General features: G+C 32.8%; 1 protein-coding gene across 1 annotated transcript; it reads left to right on the top strand.

Moving 5' to 3' along the window:
• Nucleotides 1-6,904: 6,904 nt before the first annotated feature.
• On the top strand, nucleotides 6,905-11,253 carry LOC124827206 (uncharacterized). Its single transcript, XM_047300212.2, has 10 exons — nucleotides 6,905-7,055; nucleotides 7,407-7,432; nucleotides 7,649-7,739; nucleotides 8,025-8,234; nucleotides 8,957-9,079; nucleotides 9,162-9,219; nucleotides 9,354-9,427; nucleotides 9,843-9,931; nucleotides 10,017-10,089; nucleotides 10,670-11,253. The coding sequence occupies exons 1-9, from the start codon at nucleotides 6,954-6,956 to the stop codon at nucleotides 10,084-10,086; spliced, it is 843 nt and encodes a 280-aa protein (XP_047156168.1). The 5' UTR covers nucleotides 6,905-6,953; the 3' UTR covers nucleotides 10,087-10,089; nucleotides 10,670-11,253.
• Nucleotides 11,254-12,470: the final 1,217 nt, after the last annotated feature.

Genomic DNA, 12,470 nt, shown 5'->3' with positions numbered 1-12,470 from the left:
AACCTTGAGCGTCATATGATTCGGCACGTCACCTAGGCGCCCTAAGTGAGGCGTTGAGCGTTGGCGATTAGGCTTTGGTTGTGTTTTCTGTTCTAATTTCGAACTATTTAATTATTTGGACGACCTAGGGAAGGGATCTTTTGACAGAAGAGGAGCAGAAACACACCCTTTGACCCCTCGGAGGCGGATTTAGATGCGGAAGCTCCTATCTTCAACTTCTAGTGTTTTATCTTTCATTTTTTTCCATCATTCATCTAGTTTCACCATGCTAATGGTGAACTAAATTCTATTTGTTGTTGGGGAATGATGTAAACCTTTTTAAACTCTCATGTATTGAATTGATTCTTAATTATATATGCTTCATTATTAGGGTAATTCTTCTTCACTCAATGCTTGCTTTGTTTAGCTTGTTCATTAGCATGATGTATGATTTGCATGAGGACCGGAAGGTATCTTACAATTCAGGTTTTGGAGAATTATTCCCAGAAGCAGTATTGCTCAGGAATGGGGGTATGAGTTCTGGTTGTCTTAAGCTACTAATTCTAATGCAAAATTAATTGTTAGGGATGCAAGGAATTATGACCTAGTAATTAAGGATAGGCTTTCTTCGTCGAGGAATCGGGTTTTAAGTACTTTAGATAGTGACATTGACATTAATGAAGAAGTAGAATTCATATATACATGAGAGAAAACTAGGTGAAATCTAACCCCAACAGCATATTCATCCCATAATATCAAATTCATCCGTTCATCTCTGCACTTTTGTCCAATTGATCAAGTTGCATGCATATTTACTTTTCTGTATTTGCATTTTAAACTAAAAGATTTTGTTTTCAAGTCTTATTTAATCAAGAAATCACATAACTGTTTAGGCCATGAGTCTCTAGGGAAACGATACTTGTCTTACCATATTTATTACTTGATACGATTCGGTACACTTGCCGGAATCTTAACAGCAGTAACACCCAAATGTGCAGATTGATCAGTCTTTGAAACACAACAGTCTTGCTCTTAAAGAAATCAAAAGTTGTTGATCACCACGGTCAATCTTGTTTCTTGGAGTTTTTCGTCTCTTTCTGTAAGATCACAGCTTTCTGTAAAGGATATGAAATTGTTAGAATCACAAAAGGTCTTACAGAATTCAAAATCTGCATCAATTTATAGTATAACACATATCAGACGCATTTTAATCGATTGAACTACTAACGTAATCGAATATAACAATCAGTTATAACAGATTTAGCAGCAGTCAAACAAATAACTAACTGTACAATTAATGCAATCGACTATCATTTAATGCTTGGTCAACATATTTAAAATATGATCGTTATGTTAGTTGTTACAAGCATTTAACAGATTTTCAAAACATCAACTAACTTATTCGAATACAAAGAGCATGCATTCGATTAAGTGAAATCTTTTTGCACAATTTTGAACACTTTTCTCTTTGAAAAATCTCACAAGACACTTCAAAAAAGATTGTGCAAACACACGAGTTTTAATCGATTCACCCCATAATGTAATCGACTTAAAACTGTTGTTTTTCCACACATTTAAAGTTTAACCATAGTGCTTGTGATTTTCCTTTTCCAAAAACATGTCATGCATACACATATGAAATCACATATTTAACATAGTGATATGCAATGAACAACACAAACATGTCCTCAAATATGCTTTAACAGATTTAACACATTAAAGAAAAGCATATAACATGTAAACATAGAACATTTAACATAGAATATACATGTGTTATTAATTATGTGTTGTCTCATCAAAAACTCATATATCACTGAGATTGTGGGTTAAGCTAAAACATGTGCTTTCCCTATTAACAATCTCAACAAAAATAATTTCGTATTCGTTGGGTGACGACTCAGAGTTACTTTAACCCTATCTACTTTCTTGACTACTGACTTGGCAATACTGAAGTTGCCTTGAAAAGTAGTATTAATTTGATAGCTTCAATGACAACATATCACACTACAAGCCATGTAAGTTGCTCTAGCCTTGACACTAGTGAAATTTATTTACAAAAGGGTTTTCTTGAACTGCTAAACGAGTTTGAAAAATTGGATGTTGCTCATAAAAAATTGAAAAATGAGTTTAAGGATTTAAAAGTTAAATATGAGAAGGCATTAGATGAAGAAGTTATTTTAAGGAATAAAATCTTCAATTTAGAAATGAAAGAGTCTTCAAATATTGAACATCTTGTTGAATGTCTTTCATGTAAGAGTCATATGCTTGATATTGATATTCTTGAAAATCTTCTTGAAGTGGCAACTACAAATAATAATGTTGAAATGCCTATATTGGTTAAAAAGGTTTACAAAAGTAAAAGTGTTCTTAAAAGTAAGAACCAAATTAAAAGAACCCGTAGGGTATGGGTTGAAAAAGGAAATGCTTTTTATAAAATTGTTGTCACATGTTTTTACTGTATGAAAAAGGGGCACACTTCTAACAAATGTTGAATCAAACATTTTGATGTTTCTAATGGAAAATATGTTTGGATTCCTGTTATAAAGTAACTTGCATAGAACCTTAAAGGACCCAAATAAGATTTTGGGGACCAAAACTCTATTATTTTATTTTTAGGTTAAGTTTTCAAAAGGATAAGAGAGCTCTATGGTATCCTAGTAAATTTTAAGAGCTTTGAAATAATTTTTGAATGTTAGATATGTCTTAGGATGAAAATTTGGCCAAAAATTTGCATTTTTCTGAAATTAACGTGCAATAATTGATTACCAAGGGTGATAATCGATTATCTTGATCTCAAAATATGAATTTTGATAATTTGGCTCGCAAATAATCGATTATCACAATGATAATCGATTATCTTAAGTTAAAACGTAAAAAAAATAAAAAATAAAAAGTTTTTTAAAATTTTTTTTTTGGAATATGTTTTTTATTGTAAGGGGAATATTACATTAAGGGGGAGTAATATTTTTAAAGGACCTAAATTCTTTTTAACTTAACTAATTTAGGGAAAGCATAAAGATTAGATGATTTTTTTATGATAAAAAGAGAATATTTTTATTGACATCTTATGTCATAATCTTGTGATAACTAGTACCTATTTGAAGGAAAGATATATGAGTTTGTTTGATATCTTGTTATTTATCTCTGTTCTAGATTAATTACTCTTTTCCCCTTATAATATTTCAATTACATCTCATACTCAATAATTTTATAATATTTGAATTGCATCTTTCTTTTACTAAGGGGGAGCAACACTTGAGGGGGAGATTTTATTATTTAGTTTTTGCTTATGATCAAAAAGGGGGAGAAACTTCTAACTAGTGCAATTATTACTAACATGTTTGTATGTTTGTAAGTCTGAAATCTATGCAGAAAATCAGGGATGGTTTTAAATAAGCGATTTTTTATCATCATCAAAAAGGGGGAGATTGTTACCAATGAGGAGCATTGGTATCTTGAACATAATGAAGTTTTGATGATGTTAAAAGATGAAGAATTAAAGACTCTTGTTGTACTTTCATTAAAAGCATTTTGTAGAAGAAATTGTATAGGAATAACCTTGATGATGTAAGAACAGTTCGAAGTTTTCCTGTTTAGAGAGTCTTTGCGCAAATAATCGATTATTTGGTGTAATAATCAATTATCACGAGCCTGTTTAGAAAAGATTTTTTCCCACAGATAATCGATTATTGGTTAGAATAATCGATTATCACTGTTTGATGTAATTTTGTTTAGGTCACGCAAATAATCGGTTATCCCCAAAATAATCGATTATCATAATAAAAAAAGGGGGAGATTATTGATAGGGGGATCAATGTGAATGCTAAACCCAATCCCTTATGTGTTTGGTTTTTGATGATGACGACACATATATGTTTCCATGACAAGAACAAAAATGTTTTAATTGTTTCTTGCACACATTATGCAAAGTTGTGCTTATATATTTGCTTGTGCTTGAACTATATGTTATGTATATTCATTGTGATTATATCTGGGATTATATTTGTGATATGGATATTCATTGTTTAAGAATAAATCTTTGAATATGTTGTTTTTGATGATGTACATGATGATGAACATTGTATAATGGACATTTTTGTTGATGGATATTAAAGATCTATTTTATAGTTATCTTGCACAAAATGGCGTAAGAAATGTTTGATATTATTGATGTGTGTGCTTGATACATGCATTAATGATTGGAAAAAGGTTTTTTTGGTTAAACAGATTGAAAATGTATTTCTGGTATAATTTAATCTGTTAAGCAATCCATGTAATTTGTTAAATTGTTTCAGATTTCTTGTATGCTTTATTGTAGGCACACTGTTCTAACATAATCTAGTATACAATATGTATAACTGATTAAGTAAGAACGTTAGTCAATACATGTGTTTCAAAAAAATGAAAATGTGATTTAAAAGAAGCTTGAAATTGAAATTTTGCTTAAGTGTTGGACATAACTGATTACATAAGTTGTATAATCGGTTAAGTCATTTTCATATGATGAATTCAATTTCTTTCAAGTGAATAATGTTATAACGGTCATATGGCATTTATTTTGGGCTGTTAAGAATTGTTTAATCGATTGCATGCGCCATAAAATCGATTAAAAGTAGAATTTCAAAATGTTGTAAAAAACTACTAAACTAGCAGGAGAAACGTATTCGATTACATTAATAGCGTAATCAATTAAAATGCGTCAGGATTTCAAAAATCCTATAAATAACTATCTTGCGCATTGTTTCAAATTAATATTTGGACATTTCATAACTAACATTTTGATTGAGTTTTGATTACAGGAGCGTCCAAGAACCATCTTGAAGAATCAAGTATCAAATTTGGGTTTATACATCTAGATTCTATCAAGAAGTGTGCTTAAAGGTTGTTGATCATATCTGCACTATTGTATTGTCTACTGTGAAGATCAGGTTTATCTTTTTCAATATGTAGATTGAGTTTTTGTGCATTTGAGCCAGAGGAGAGAACTGTGTGTGTTCTCATTTGAGAGTTGGGATTGCTCTCAAGGTTTTCTTAGAAAGTGGAATTTCTCTAAGGTTACAGAAAGTTGGGATTGCTTTCTGGGTTGTGAGAGTGTAAGGGTGTTCACATCTTGTTTACTGTAATTGATTTTGAGTGGGGAAGGAGAGCGCATTGAGAGGTATTCTTTGTATTCTTGCTTGTAACTCAATCATTATAGTGGTATCCTTCAACTGAGGTTGTTGAAGAAGACTGGATGGTAGGCTTAGCTGAACAAGTATAAATCTTGGTGTTAATCTTTCTCTTCCTTATCTCTTTTATTTGTTGATTCATTATATTTGTCATATTACATTCCAAGAAACATCAAAGATTTTCCAAAAGGATTTAACAAGAAAACGTTTTTATTGATTACCAATTCAACCCCCCCCTATTGGTAAGAGAAACAAGCCATAACTTTTATTACAACTACTCTCTACGTTTCTGTCCATAATTAAGGAAATAAAAATAAATCAAAACATCATGAGTAAGACTCAAACCTAAGACCTCACCCTTCAACACAAGGCTTCTAACTAAACCAATTTTCTCAACCTTTTAATATAATAATAATAATAATATAAATACATATTACTATATATTACCTACTTTATCTCATGCAAATATTTTTCTTAGGTCTTACACATCTTGGTGTGGGCTGCCATAACTGTATCGATCCGGGCCTCGTTCGAAGTGGCTAAATCATTCGCAATTTTCTCTCGTTCTATGCTGGGCTAACTTGCTCTGGTCTCTCCAAGTCTGATGTTTAGGATATTGATCTAGGTTGAAAAGGCGAGAGTGTCCATGAGTCTCTCCCATTCTATGCCTAATTGACTTACTCTGGTGTTGAGAAGATCAGTCTCAGCTTCTACTCGAACCCCGTTGAGTTGGTGGGCTATGCTCCCTTTGGGAGTTGTTGGGGTCTTCTAAGCCGGTCAACTTTTGTGGAAGAACCTAAAGCTCGTGGAGGTCCGCCTGTCGTTAGGTGCGTAAGGCTTTGAGCTCGACATTGTAATGTCTGTGTTGCTCATTGTTTAGCTGGATTAACACAAGCATTTGATGCTGCATGGTCGCCATTGGGTTGAATTCCATGTCGTGGGAAAGTTATGCTTGACTTTGTGTGGTGACTATAGGAATGTGAGGTTGGAAATGTGTTTTACTGAGGCCTCACGATGGGTGCCAAATGATTTTATTGAGATCTTGAACGTTGATCTATGGACAAGAGACAACGATCCTAACGATGACTTGAATGTTTTTGATGGTCAGAATGAGATTCCTTGTTGCTCGGATATCTACTTGCAAAAGATTCTACGCTCAATTTAATAAGAGAGTTTAGGATTTAGAAGTATGAGTATGAGATATTGAGTGAATATTACTTAGGAAATACCAGTTGTATTTACAGGATCCACGTAGGCCATAACCTATGTTATCATTGAAATAATATTTATCTCAAGTATATAATAACATAATAGTTAATAATAACAAAATAAAACTTCATCATGAATAATAATCATAATGCAAAATACCGATATTAGTTATGATATGTGAATATTTCCTAAAAGAGGTAGGTTTGGATTGTTTGAGAGTGAAGAAGTTTAATGGACCTTGTTAGGTTGTATTCTTTAGTATATCTATTAGAGCAAAGAAATTTATTTAAACGTTACTTTATCTTAATTTTGTAAAAAAAAATGTGAATTTTTTACAAAATTTGGAACTTATTCTTTGTTATTCATTAGAATTTATAAAAATTAACAAATCATTGTGAATTTTTTTCTTATTTAATAAATTTAATTTATAGTTTTATATTTTAATAAAATTTGTTTAACAATGACGAAAATATTAAGAAAATTGTGCTAGAAAGTTTGATGTTAACGGTTCTTATTTTTTTTAATACCTATAATTAGGAGGAGTCTAATTGTTTTCTTTTGCACAAAACGAGCACGAGTTGGGACAAAGAGTGAAGCATGAAGAAGGTCACAACAATTGTTTCAATCTTTTTGATCGCGCTACTTTGTTTGCAGGAACTCGTTCACGTATCTTCGTCACCATTCTTATACGCACGCCAGGTAATGGTGCATGCCTCTGCACTGGACTCTGAATAAACAAAATGTGCGATGTATAATTTCTTATACGCATTCTTTTATTTGAGATGAGCAAGATATTGTAGAAATTGCTTCAAAACAAACAGGCAAACTACGAAGGTTTTCGAGTTTGGGATATGGAAATTGGAATAGTGAGTTTTTAGGGTTCAAGTTCATTGTGTTGAGTTCCGAAGGATTTTAAGGTCACAAATAGTTCAAATGCTAGATTATAAGTGTTTTTGGTTGATTTAATTATAATCTTTACGTTTAGCATATATTTCATCTGAGCCATGATTTAGGAAGTTAATTCTCGTATTCTTATATTTTTTGCTCCAGGTCTATGAGGAATCTTCTGGTGGAAGGTATTTGAATGGATTCGCAATTTATTTATTGTTAATTAATTCCATCAGCCAAATATGTCGATGGTTTACTTTACTTTGATGTTTAGTTTTTGTCCCTAACTGACACAGTTTCCTTCCTAACTACTAATAAATATATTGAAGTCATATTCTTCTTCATAGTTTAGCTTGCCTTTCATGATTCAGTATCGTGCGTGACTCAGTTGTATTTCAATGTAGGAAACTTGAACAGGAACAGGGACAAGAACATGATCAAGAATTGCATTGCTCCAGGGAGAGAAGTAGGGCAGCTCGGAAAGTGATAGAGGAGGTATGAAAATTCCTTTGGCAATCATTATGAATTTGCGACATTGCAGTAGTCACTGTTAAGTTATCTTAATTTCTAATCAGATCCATGAATACTGTTAAAAACATGTTAATAAGAATTTTGGAAACACGTAGTTTCAATGTTTCAGGTAAACATAATCATTACGAAAATTGTTACTTTTGTATTTACTGTACTCATTAATATCAAATCCCTAGTTTAAACAGATTTTCAGGACACGCTTTTCTCTTTTTCTCTCTGAACGGACATGTTCCTTGTATGTTTTTGTAGTATTTGATACCATTTGTGGAACGAGAAAACTACCGGCTTTCAACTAAATGCAGACTTCACCCTGAAAATGATATATTTAGCGATCAGGAAGAGCATAAAATATTCATAGATAGACATGAATGGCAGTGTGGATATTGTAAGAAAAGCTTTCGGGAAGAGAAATTTCTAGATCAGCATTTTGATAACAGACACTACAATCTTCTGAATGTGGTATGTCAATTTTCATTCCTTTATCATAATGTGCAGTGCCAGCTTTTCATCTTTTAATTTTATCAAATTATTCGATAAGTTTGAAGTTCATAATTGGCTCAGTCATACTCACCGTGTTTTTGCACTGAGAAGTTATATACTTGTGTCAATATTTGGCTCTGTTGTGATCTGAATATTTACTTAAATGTGTCCTTTCTGTTGTCTTTCATTCCTTGTTCCTGTTAAATTGTAACTTTTTGTTATTTCTCAATACCTGATGAGGTCAACAACCAATATATGCTAATATAATTAAGTTATCTGACTTGTTCACTCAGTTTGTCCCCCCTATTATGGATGACTGCAAGGGGGATGGGGTTTGTTTGGTGGCAGGGACCACTCACCCTTCCTCCCTCAACTCCTCATCAAGTTTCCTTAAATTGATATTGTTAAGAAGTGGACTTCCAACAGATATAATTCAATGTTTTTCCTCGTGAGGGGATTAAGTTAATTTATTTGATGGCTACCATGAGGGGATAAACAGTTTTGTAGTCTGAGTATTTCTTACTGTATGATCAGTTAAGTCATTTAAATATTGGATGTGGAACCAGTGGACACAAAATTGTGCATTTTGTGGTAGTTTGAAAAGAGTTTTTGAATCTTACATCAACGTTACTAGCAGTTCTTTTTTATGCTTTATTATTTGTCAGAAAATGCTGTTTCCATTGGTGGGTTATTTAATGCAGAGTCATGGTAAATGCTTGGCTGATTTATGTGGTGCGATGCATTGTGATGCTGTGACGAATTTCAGATCCCCCAGAAGCAAATGTAATCTGGCAGCTGCTGCAAGAAATCGTCATCTATGTGAGGTTGCTTTCATTTTGTTTTGTTTCTTTCACTATCCATTGTATTGTCAACTATTCACCTAATCCATATCCACTCTTTACTCAGAGTCTTGCTGACAATTGTTTTCCTATAAGTGATGGTCCAGCAGCAGGCCGCCTTCATGGTATACTTCTATTTTTTTCAGTTTTTTCCATATTGTTCCATTACGATGTTTCTTGTCACTTTCCCCCACTTAATTTAATTAAATTGTGGTCTTTGTTGATTTATTTCTTACCCAATTTCCTGATATACTGGTAGAATTGTTTCTGCACCAATTTTGTGATGCTCACACTTGCTCAGGGAAACATAAACCCTTCTCTCGAGGAGGCAAGGTAAAGCCTGATTCATTGGGATATTCAATACGCCTTTGATTAGAAATCTGTCGTTGCTAACTCTATTGGTATATGGAAATCTATACTCCCACTAAAAGATGATCTATGTTGTGATGTTTTTGGCCTAATTGGCCAAGTTCCTCTGTAAAATGAAAAAGCCTTGTTGACATATTAGGTTAATGCTTTGACATTTTTGTGTTGCTCAAATTAGATTCTAATGTCAAAATTTGCAGTCACGGAGTACCTTTCCCTTTCTACTGGAAAGGTTTTAAAACTTTTAAGCGTTAGATTTTTGTCTTTTCAATTCATTATGCCATAATTTCTTTCGACTTACACTTTATAACTGATTTATGATTACAGTTAATTCTTGTCAATGAAGCTGTTATTTGTCATTCCTGATATTTTGCCACTGCAGGATCAAAGTAGTTTCTTCCGCCTGGCTGCTGGAGCATTGATCTTGGTGCTACTTCCTGTCTTCTATCTTTTTCTTTATTTGATACAAAGGTACTATTTCTATATTTTAAATGTGATTTAACCTATTATGGTTTTACTCCAAAATTTCTTTAAAACACTATTTTGGAAATTGTAGTGATGTGAGGAATCGAACCCAAGAACTTCGTCGCATTCCAAAAGCTGGATGGAAAACAAAACCATCATGATTGGTAATTATTTATCTCTTTTAGATGGGCATGTGTTGGTAATTAAGTGGCAGAATGGGATGCAATGACAACAAAATTTCCATTGATTGTTAGTGGAATATGTGTGTCTTGTTGAGATGAATACGTTTTTGAGACAGAATAGTTTTGTTTGTCGTTGCCATTAATTTGGAGCGCATACATATTCCTCATATTCTTGTCTCCAAATATTCTGCAATGCCGATTTCAGTCACAAATATTAATCCATATGTAGTTCCGTGTCTAGTGAAGGGTGACAGAAGACATCAATTTAAAAATGTATCTAATTTTATTTTTTCTAATAGTATGATGCTAATGTTGATTGTTTATATTTTGGTCTTAAGAAGTGATTTGCTTGAGGGCTAACAAAAGGGGTAAATTTTGGGGTGTGATAAATCTGTAATATTGAGCATAGTTATGAAAAACTCGAAACTAAATTAGTGTATATATTTGTAAGACATATAAAGTTGTTAGAAAATTGTTGTTTCATGATTTTAGCATATGGCTGATATATTTGTGCGTATTAGTAAAGTTTCCTGGTAAAAAATTCTTGATTTTTTTTTTTCAGTCTTGACTGTAGGGCCAGTACGAGAGACTAATTGGGAATGAATTTAAGAGACTGTTATTTGTTTGGATTGGAGCACAAGTACACAAGATGTGGAAGCCATTTAAACCTCTAATGGTGCCTTGTAATCAGTTCAACAGTGTTATCTTCATGTTGTAATTGAAGACGAGCTTATTGGTTAGTGCTCATTTGAATGCTCAGCAGCGCATTTAAACGTTCCATGCTATGTTGATAGAATCTAGCCGCTGATTTGTATCCATTTAAATGTCGTCCAACGGGCGTTTAAATGTACTCAGTTCACTTAGATTGGTATAAAACAATCTTACCAACTTTGTAGACTTTTGACAACCAAAAGGTACTATGTAACACGAAACAGTTGCTATTCTCTACTTCGGGAGTTCAGGTTTGTGCATATCAAACTTGAAAAAATCAAGGCCGATCTCATGAATTGCTAATGGATATCACCTTTTTATCGTCTCATGTATTAATTTTTTATGTTTTAAATGTATCACTAAATTCCTTGGTTTGGGAAAGCGGAATGATTGATTCCTCTTATTTAATTATACTCTTATGTAGCTTTCCGTATTCGTTCTTTTCTTGACCTATATTACTTTCACTTACCCCTAAGAACTCTGCACTCACATCTCACTACTTAAACTGGGTCAGGACAAATCATGTTGATTGTCTATCCCAGACAGCTTTAACAACTGGTTTATATCTCATACATATTTTTTCCTCTCATTGCCTCATGTCTCCAGTTTTATTATGAAATCCATTTCTTTTTTTCTTACCAAGGTGGTTGATTCGCTTACTTGTTAAGTATGGGAAAACAGACAATGCAAATCTTCACTTCAATCGCTGGAGCAGAGGATTGGATTCGGATACCCTAAGGATCCTACAATACCACAAAAAGCGTCATCATATTCATTTCTCTCGTGCTTTGATTTCTTTCATGTTAATTTTTTTTTCTTGTATCATTCACTTGTGAGGGGATTTTGTTCTGTTCGTAATGCTATTATTGGAATTGGGTTCAATCTCTTAATTGGTAAGGGGATTTTGTTCTGTTCGTAATGCTATTATTGGAATTGGGTTCAATCTCTTAATTGGAAACTTGGTTATTGAGTTGAATATTAAGAAATTTTACCATGGTTGTTGATGTCCCAATAATAAAGCTTAATTATGAGATATCATGGTATTTTCATGGCTTATATTAGTTGAGAACACTTAAGAAATTATGTTATGTATAAGGAAACAGAACACGAAACAAAACAGGTAAAGATTTGTCAGAAAAAAATCTATTAATGGCATATTCCACTATTTTCCATGCTACCAGAATAGTCAAAAAGTTTTACTAATGGCCGATTCCACTATTCTTCCATGCTACCAGAATAGTTAGAATAAAATGCTTAGAGAGAATGTGTCAAGAGAGAAGAGTCAATATTTTCCTCTCCTTTCTCTTTCCTCTAACAAAATTTGTATCCCTCGTCAGCACTCAAATCCACGTAATTTTGAGCTAACCCACTTCATGCGCATGCTTCTCTTGCAATGAGCCTTTACGTCTAGTGCATATCATTTTCATTCCTTACAATTCATTCCACTTTAAGGCTTTGTTCGGTTGAGAGTATTTGGAGGAGACGATTTGGGAAAAGTGATTGAATGAATTTAAGGGGATTTGAGGATAAATTTTTTGTTGTTTGTTTGAGTGAATTTGGAGGTAACTGAGGGTGAATTTAGGAGTAAAATTTGTGAGAATTAGTGTAGGATTTGATTGATGTGACAAATTTAAAAAATTTGTTTAATTGGT

The sequence above is a fragment of the Vigna umbellata genome, chromosome 1, assembly GCF_029865625.1.
Source record: "Vigna umbellata cultivar VRB3 chromosome 1, Vumbellata_1.0, whole genome shotgun sequence".
Classification (NCBI taxonomy): Eukaryota; Viridiplantae; Streptophyta; class Magnoliopsida; order Fabales; family Fabaceae; genus Vigna; species Vigna umbellata.
The sequence above is the reverse complement of the archived record's forward strand: the minus strand, read 5'-3'. Positions and strand labels throughout refer to the sequence as shown.

Bases quoted from the DNA above. Each gene is read 5' to 3' on its own strand.
- LOC124827206 (XM_047300212.2), top strand. From the start codon at position 6,954: ATGAAGAAGGTCACAACAATTGTTTCAATCTTTTTGATCGCGCTACTT. The intron at 7,433-7,648 runs GTATTTGAATGG...ATTTCAATGTAG, and splicing joins GAGGAATCTTCTGGTGGAAG to GAAACTTGAACAGGAACAGG. The intron at 8,235-8,956 runs GTATGTCAATTT...TATTTAATGCAG, and splicing joins ACTACAATCTTCTGAATGTG to AGTCATGGTAAATGCTTGGC.